General features: G+C 33.2%; 1 protein-coding gene across 1 annotated transcript; it reads right to left on the bottom strand.

The window, feature by feature from the left end:
- Positions 1–3,919: 3,919 nt before the first annotated feature.
- Positions 3,920–7,900, bottom strand: LOC126737443 (PR domain zinc finger protein 15-like). The gene is made up of 5 exons (XM_050442350.1): positions 7,180–7,900; positions 6,931–7,120; positions 6,695–6,875; positions 4,928–5,146; positions 3,920–4,861 (listed from the first exon to the last, which is right to left on the bottom strand). Exons 1-5 carry the CDS (start codon positions 7,796–7,798, stop codon positions 4,850–4,852), a joined length of 1,221 nt encoding a protein of 406 aa, XP_050298307.1. The 5' UTR covers positions 7,799–7,900; the 3' UTR covers positions 3,920–4,849.
- Between the last annotated feature and the right edge of the window lie 950 nt (positions 7,901–8,850).

The following is an 8,850-nucleotide window of genomic DNA, read 5'->3' as shown; positions in this document are numbered from 1 at the left end:
AAGACGATTTTGATAGGCGAGTACGATTTTGTGAAACTATATCTGAACAAGCCGCCAATGATCCACACTTTCTATTTAATGTATGTTTTTCTGACGAATACTCCTTTTTCCTAAACGGTACTGTGAATCGTCACAACTGTCGCTATTGGGCTGATTCAAATCCCAGAATATTTCGTGAGGTGCATACACAACATCCTGAAAAATTAAATGTTTGGGCTGGCATTTTTGGTAAACATATCGTAGGCCCCTTTTTTTACCTGGCAATTTAACAGGAGAGATGTACCTGGAGTTATTAGAAAATACAATTCATCCAGCATTAGTGGAGATACTAGAAAATAACAACGAGTACTTGGAAAATCGTCTAGTATTTCAGCAAGATGCGGCGCCACCCCACTATGCTGCAAGGGTTCGTCAATATTTGGACCAAACGTTTCCAGGACAATGGATTGGAAGAGAGGAGCTATTGAATGGCCTTCTCGTTCCCCGGACTTAAGCCCGTTAGATTTTTTTTTATGGAGCCATTTAAAAACTAAAATTTATGCTAGCCAGCCAACATCGCTAGACCATTTGTGACCAAGAATAATTGATGAATGTCGTCAAATCACCCCAGAAATTTTGCAAAATGTACGGGAAAGGTTGGAACAAAATCTGTATTATTGTATGGAAGTCGAAGGCCAATATTTTGAACATTTACTTGATTGATTTTATCTTTAAGCCCTTTATTTAAAATTATACCTTTTAACATTTTTTTGTTTTTTGTCTTTTTAACTTTTATTAGCCCCTGTATCGACTAGGCAAATAGTAATGATTTAAAACTTTAGGGTTATAATCCACATAAAAATACCGTAAAAATAAGGTATTACTCGACCCCCGTTCCATTTAAAACTTTGGGGGCCCTTGTCACCCCCGCTAGGGCTTTGCCCTCAGGGGGGCGAACTAGCAAAAAAATGTTTCCCCCTTGAATCAAAAATTGACGGGTCCGAGGATTTTTTCGCAAATGTTCTGAGGGGCCCAAAATAGGCTCTGTTTCGTTTTCAAATGGCTACCCTGTATAAAGAAATTCACGGTAATTTAGCAGACTCCGAAAAAATAAATTTTTCTTTAGAGTTTCTGTGAAATACCAAATGAATTAGATTTATAGAGGACAAGAAAGTTATGGATTACCTACATTTATTTCTTTAACGTTATCGTGCTACGTTGGAAGGAGCTATATAACATCATAAAAAGCGAAAACAAACGCACACGGACTGTTATGTTAAAGTAGTGTAAGACCTACAGCTTCGATCGAAGTTTTGAGAAATAACAAAACTACAACACTTTATAGGGGTTAAAAAAAATAGATAAATCTCCGAAAAACAGTTTTTATTCGATAGCTTGTCAGTTAAACTTTAACCGTTTAACTTGTCAGTTTTAAAAAATCAAATCTTGAGTCTCTATACATTGACCGCTTAAAGTTCCGCATAAATTCGATAAAAATTAGAGACATTATTTTTTTGAGAAAAGCTCCGACCGGTCGATTTTTATTTTAAGTTGCGCATTATTTCACATAAATTTTTGTATACAGGGTGGAACAAAAAAAAGATATGACGTCATCGGTCATTTTTTTAAACGGAATGCTATATTTTTTATTGCATTTATGAAATAAAGGCGAAATTCCAAACAAGTTTCGTATAACAGACCTTATCTCAAAACTCAACTGTTTTCGAAATATTTACATTGAAATAACAAGAAAACAAATAAATACGTCTATTTACAAATTAAGGTATAATCGAGGATAAAAATAATGTTATAAATACTGCCAATTGTTTCTATTTCCATGGTTGCACTTGTAAAGAATCTCCATTTTCGAATGTCACTTTCAGTTCGAAAATTAATAGTTTTTATCAGAATAAATTATGGCTAATTTAACGGAAACCCAACGAATTAAAATTTTGATGATGCTAACTAAGGTACGGGGATCAAGTGCGCACGCAAAAAGAAGTGAACTGTTTAATGCCAAATACCCAAACCATCCTATTTCTTAGTCAACAGTTAGTAGAATAGAGCACAAATTCATAACTTCAGGTCATGTTAGGGATTTGCCAAGATCAGGTCGTCCAAAAATTAAACGTTCTGCTCTCCGGCGAAGAAAATCCAAACAATGCAACTTCACAAATTTCAGTTGATAATAATATAGCCGGAACGTCAGTAAGACGCATCTTAAAAGCAAATGAACCATCCTTATAAAATTAGACTAATACACGAATTAAATGAGGATAGTCCTGATCGAAGAAACCAATTTTGCGAGCAAATGATGAACATTTGCAATAATAACCGTCAGTTTGTATTACGAGTTTTGTTTTCGGATGAAGCAACTTTTTGTTTAAATGGTTTCGGAAATCGGCAAAATTGTCGGTACTGGTCAGTGTCAAATCCACACTGGGCAACTGAGGCTCATACACAGTACCGTAAATCTATTAATGTTTGGGCTGGTATCGTGGAAAATAAAGTAATAGGGCCATACTTTTTCGAAGAAAACTTAACAGGACAACACTATTTGAATTTTCTTTAAGAAGATCTTATCCCTGCTTTGGCTGCCCTATACCCAGACGAAAAAGACCCTGCTCTCCCGACAGATAATTTGTGGTTTCAGCAAGACTACTTGGATACAGTGTTCCTAGGAAGATGGATAGGACGAAGAGGGCCAATAGAGTGGCCGGCCAGGTCACCAGACCTAAATCCCTGCGACTATTTTCTATGGGCGTACCTGAAAAGTAAAGTTTATATTGAGAAGCCAAACAACGTAGAAGATTTGAAAAATAGAATTAGATATGAAATTAGACGTATATCACCCGAAATAATTGATAGTGTTTTACATGAGTTTGTAAACCGTCTTGCTTTCTGCCAAGAAGTAAATGTGGATCAGTTTGACCACTTGGTACAGTAATAAGAGTTTTCACAGTTTATAATATTTTATCATCCATTTTATCTTAATTTGTAAATAGACGTACTTACTTGCTTTTTTGTTGGTTAAATGTAAATATCTCTGAAACAGTTGAGTTTTGAGATAAGGTGTGTTATTATACGAAACTTGCTTGGAATTTCGCCTATATTTCATAAATGCAATAAAAAATATAGCATTCCACTTAAAAAAATGACCGATGACGTCATATCTTTTTTCTTGTTCCACCCTGTATACAAACATTTGTGTGAAATAATGCGCAACTTAAAATAAGAATCGACGGGTCTGAACGTTTTCTCAAAAAATCATGTCTCTAATTTTTATCGAATTTATGCGGAACTTTAGGCGGTCACTGTATAATGTCCATCTTCTTAAGGATTCTCCTTACAATTTTCAAAGGTTTTGAACCTACTTTGTACAACCTACCTTTAAATTTTCTTTGTTTAAACAAACCTTTACCTGTTAATCAATGTGGCTTCAGAAAGGGGCACAGTATCACTATCGCTATAATTTCTCACATGATCTGGGGATAACAGTGTGCTAAAATTTTGTAGGATTATTCCGAGGCAATTTATTCTTATTTATTATTCAGGAGTCCTACAACGGTCTATTCTCGGACCATGTTTTTTTATGCGTATACTATACTGTGGCTATTTTAAATTCTCCAAAATTTTGAGAAATCCATATGCCCCAAGAACAATTACAATAAACTAGTTTATCGAAAAGAAAACCATTCAAGAAGCTTACGTTGCCGAAATTTTTAAATATTCCCGCTACACAAAACTGCCTTGTTTTAACAATCATTCGTCTAAAATGCTATAAAAATATATAACTATTTCTGCGGAATTCTTTTCTCTCAATAGAGCACAATTTAAAACTTTGTATAAGTCTGCCCTGACAAAACGTCAAGTTTTAGTTTAAATGTATTTATACATTCTATGGCTGGGTAGAGATGACTAGACTTCGCCATATAACATATCCTGCTTAATTTTTTTTGTTAAATTGTATATATTTAACAAAGGCTATATTTATTTATTTAAAACAAAAAAACAACTTCACAACCGCCATCTTTAAAATTAAATGTAATTTCTAATAAATATATGCCTAAAATCAAGAATACATTCCCATAATGTAAAAAACGGAAATTAAAGAATTGATTCTATTTGTAACAACAAAAAAAAGTTTCTTATAACTAATAATTATACAGGGAGTTTTAGATTTGTGGTGACAAGAGCCTGAGGTGTGCTTCCAATCATCAAAATTTGATAAAAATTCGTATGAATAGATTTTCGTCTGAACAAAAATTAGGAAAAAATATTTTAGTTTAAATTAAATTTCACTATAAATGGTAAATAGGGATACTCCGGTAACAACTATTGTATTATTTATTATTCTCAAAAATGCTTCGTTTTCACGATACAAATTTAAAAAAAAATAGGTTTTAATTAAAAATTTTAAGCGCTTCTGCCGAACTGCGCAACAATAGTGGCTCTTGAGAATTATTTTTACTTACATGCTTACGCGTTTATTGCCCAAGTAATTATTCTATGCGTACAAAGATAAATAATTAACGCTTAAAATAGTGTGCATTATAATCATTGACTTAGTCTTCATATTTTGTAACGTTTTCTTCATTTGTGGGTCACGCGGTTTTAAGAACCACTGGACCATCATTTTTTTTTCAAAAAATAACCTTGCTAAGTCCAGACCTGGAATTTGTGAAGCAAATCTAATTAGTCCAGGAGTAGGCAAAAATGCGTAATTTTTTTTTTATCCTGGCTTTTTTGTACCCATGTTTATATAAAAACTTTCAAATTTTGATGAAAGGAAATTGTGACCACAACTCTAAAACACCCAATATAATATATTTAAAAAAATAAATATTTATCCTGAAGTTCCCTTTCATATTCACTCTTTGGGCTAAAAAAGAATAGTTTTAAAATATATTACTACTACATAATATGTAAAAAAGTATTAATTACTTACCCAATTATAACCATAAACGCAATGCACAGTTTGCATATGGGTATGGTAGTCCACCTTATACACTTCGGTAAAACAAATATCACAAAAAATTTTATGAGACAGTATGTTACTGTTGGCATCTCGATAAAAGTTATCACCTAACAAATAGCACATTATGCTGTTTATACTACATTCATATGGCGCGTTGGAGGACAGTCTACACGGGGAAGCTTTATATTCCTAAAAAAAACTATGAAGGTAAACAATTTTCGTTCTATTAAAGTTTTAACTGTATATATTTTATGTATGTATAAGTCTTTTATATCTAATAAAACATAGGTAAAAACTCTAAGTCACGGTCATTAAAATACAGTTGTAATGTGTTAGGTCTCTAGGCCTGATGATGCTCCGATAGGAGTGAAACATGTGTAGTGCGTTTTGTTGTTTGTTTGGCTTCTTGGAGAAAATGGATGAGATGTTTCCATTTATTTCTTTTATTTATAATTAAATATTCGATTAATAGCTTAAAAAATCAAAATATTCACATTATCTTTTTAAATTTTCTTTTATTCAGATGGCCAATTTTTCTTAATTTCCTCTTATAAGATTTATTTTTTAAACTTCTAACAAATTTCCACCCAGTTTCTGGCTTAAAATTAAATGAAAAAAAAAATATTTCTAAAAAACCTTATTAACAATACACATTACAATGGAATATTTCATTAACAGTTCCTTGAAGGTTTGCACATTATGGAGATATATTTCAAAGTTCAGTTTAATAATAAATGTTTAAATTTACTATTTATAGATAAATTAGTTTAGAACAAATGGAAACCAGGTTTATTAAAATTTAAAGAAATTAAGAAAAATTCGTATTGAATAAAAATAAAAGAACGTTCTAAATGATTTTTAGATTTATTTGTTTTTTTTTTAACATTCGAAATAAATAATTTAAACCTTTGAAATCACCTTTTAGTCATTTAGTCATCATCTAAATTAAAACAAATATCTTTAATTTCATAGCACATTTTTAAGATAATTTAATAACAGAAAAATTTAATAATTAAAACAATACAAAGATTAAATACGTTACTCAGATTTCATCTAAACTCTACTAATTAGAGCCGTCAGGGATTTTTGTGGGACTATACATTGTTCGATTAAATTCCTAAAATGTTCTAAAAATCCAAAACGTATTTCTGCAATATTCGGAATGTGTATTGGATTAAGGATTATGAATTTTACGTTTTAAACCCCGAATAGTATATCGGTTTTTAAAATCGTATATTGTATAATAATTGATCTAAACTATTAGGAATTCCCTTTTTCTCAAGTATATAGTATTTCTATATAGCTTTTAAAAAATCGACTCAATCATTAATCAAAGAGTTTCAAATAAAAAATGAAAAAAATGCTAAAATTTACTGGTTTCTTATTTCATGAAGAGTAGTAGCAAAATGATTCTTGTCTATTATACTACTGAGCTAAACGTAAAAGAAAAAGATGATCTAACGACCAATACTATATTTCTTAGGATTACCTATATAACTATCATTATTACGATTCGAATTCTCTTTTTAATTTATTATTTTGTTTTGAGACTTTAGGGTAAAAAGCCTCATTCACGAAAATATATAAACAATATGATTATGTCTTAAATTCCTGGTTAATCCGCAGTTTATATTATTTTATTAATAAATTAAAAATTAACGCAGTTATTATTAGATGTAATAAATGATTCTGTTTTTAACGCTGAAAAAAATATTTTATTTCTTAATTTATACTTACTTCTTCCATGTCAATAACAGACTCTAGCACAGAATCTTCAATATGACTATCTAAATGTTTATGAAGTAAATGTTTTAAGGGAAACTCATAGTTACAAAGGTGACAAACGAAAATCTTAAAAAGATGGCTTTGTAGATGCTCTCTATATTGTTCCCTTGTCGCCAACATTTCATTACATAACCTGTAACATATTAGTTAGAGAAAAAAACATAATAAGTACAATTTTAAAAGCATACTTGCAACGATTTTCGTGGACCTGAAGATGCTCCAAAAGCAATTTGCAATCCTTATAACCGTTGCCACACACGTGACAATAAAATAGTTTTCTATAACTTCTACCGGTATCAGAGGCGGATTCGGTGTCTGACGCTAATTTGGGATTTTCCGTAAATATTTTTTTGTTGGGTTTTTTGTCGCACTGGGAAACTGAAAAAAAGAATTTTTAGTTCGATGTGTGCTAAATAAATTTCAAAAAACTCATTTACCATCAGCATTAATATTGTTGAAGGCGTTGCTAGATCTACTAATGTTAATTTTATAATGTCTAGTGCTGTCTCTGGTATTTCTTCTCTTTCTTATTCGCTTTTTAAATGAAAACTTATTGTTTGAATGATCTTCGCTGGAAGCACTGCTCGACGAAGTGGTCACTTCAAACTTCATGCCAGTATTTTCATCCTTTTTCAGTCTCAGCAACTTTTTGTTTGGCCAGTTTTCACTATTTATATTATTATTCGATTTTATATTAGTTGCCATATCACTCGAATTCTCATCAAATGAAAACTCCATATCAACAGAGCTTTTATCGTCTCTAATAATTATATCATTATCCCTGCATAAAATTTGGACACTTTCATTGGCAAATACTGTTTCTGTTTTTTCAGCGTCAAACACATCATTGTCATATTTCGCTTCTTTTTTCGCATTTTGGCGCTTTTTAGTGAACATTTTCGGGAATATTTGCCTAATATACAGCTTTAAATACTCACGAGCTAGTTGAACCTTAGAGTGTCCTGCAATCAGATGCATTTTCAGAATTTGTAAGCTCGGCATCCAGGCCAAACAAAGACCGCAACGAGCCTTTTCATATTTTTTATCCTTTTTCATATTTAATATCTTGCACTTATATAAAAAATCATATATAGAAAACTATTTCCTGGTTATTGTATATGTGGCTTCGCTAGCTGTCACTCAATAAAATTCAACAGAACGCGCGACAAAGAAACTGCGATATTAGAAATATTTTGTTTACATTTTTCGTCGTTTTAATGGTATTTTTAAAGCAGTTTTTTGTCTGCAAAACGATCCAGTGGCGTATCTACTATAATATCACAAGCAAATTATCAACCAAGCCGTCAATATCATTTATATTTTGAGTGGAAATTTAAAAGTTATCCAGAATCACCCAAACATCAGAGCAAAACTCAACTAATTCATGTAAAAGTGAGGACTGCAGTCCTCACTGCAGTGGTACAGGCTATACGTCCTCGGCGAACTACGTGCTGGCGAGACCAGTCACGCAAAAATTTGATCACGGGCCATACAGGAATGTCCTCTCCTTCTGATGGGCAGTGACTGCATGGCTCCAGTGACTGTGGACTGCGAGGGATTCGTGACGCACATTGCAGACAGAGAGGAGTGGCAGCATTCCAACAGACCTGCATTGCTAAATAGGGGGACCATCTGGTACACAGATGGCTCCAGAATGAATAACAGAGCTGGATCAGGGCTTTGTGGTGGGATCCCACACACCAGTAGGGCATACTCACTGGGGGAGCACGCCACTGTCTTCCAGGCCGAAGTATTCGCTGTATTAAAATGCGGACAGAAAATCCTAAGCTGCGGACACCGCAATACATTCGTATCAATATGCTCGGACAGCAGAGCTGTCATTAAGGCTATCACGGCCGCAAAGGTAAACTCCAAGCTTGTACTAGAGTGCATAAAAGTCCTGAAAAAACTGGTCCAGCTCGTCTGGATACCTGGCCACGCAGGTAATGAGGAAGCGGACTCTCTTGCCAGACTGGGATCCGCGAATGTGCCGATGGAGCCGGAACCCAAAGTTGGTATCGCCAAATGCGTTGCGGTCGCGTCAATGAAGGGTCTGCTGGACAAGTGGACCCACCGAAGATGGACTGAGTCCCCTGGTATGAGACAGG

Source organism: Anthonomus grandis, chromosome 6 (genome assembly GCF_022605725.1).
Source record: "Anthonomus grandis grandis chromosome 6, icAntGran1.3, whole genome shotgun sequence".
NCBI classification, from domain to species: Eukaryota; Metazoa; Arthropoda; class Insecta; order Coleoptera; family Curculionidae; genus Anthonomus; species Anthonomus grandis.
Note: the sequence above shows the minus strand (reverse complement) of the source record. Positions and strands in the feature narration are given on the sequence as shown.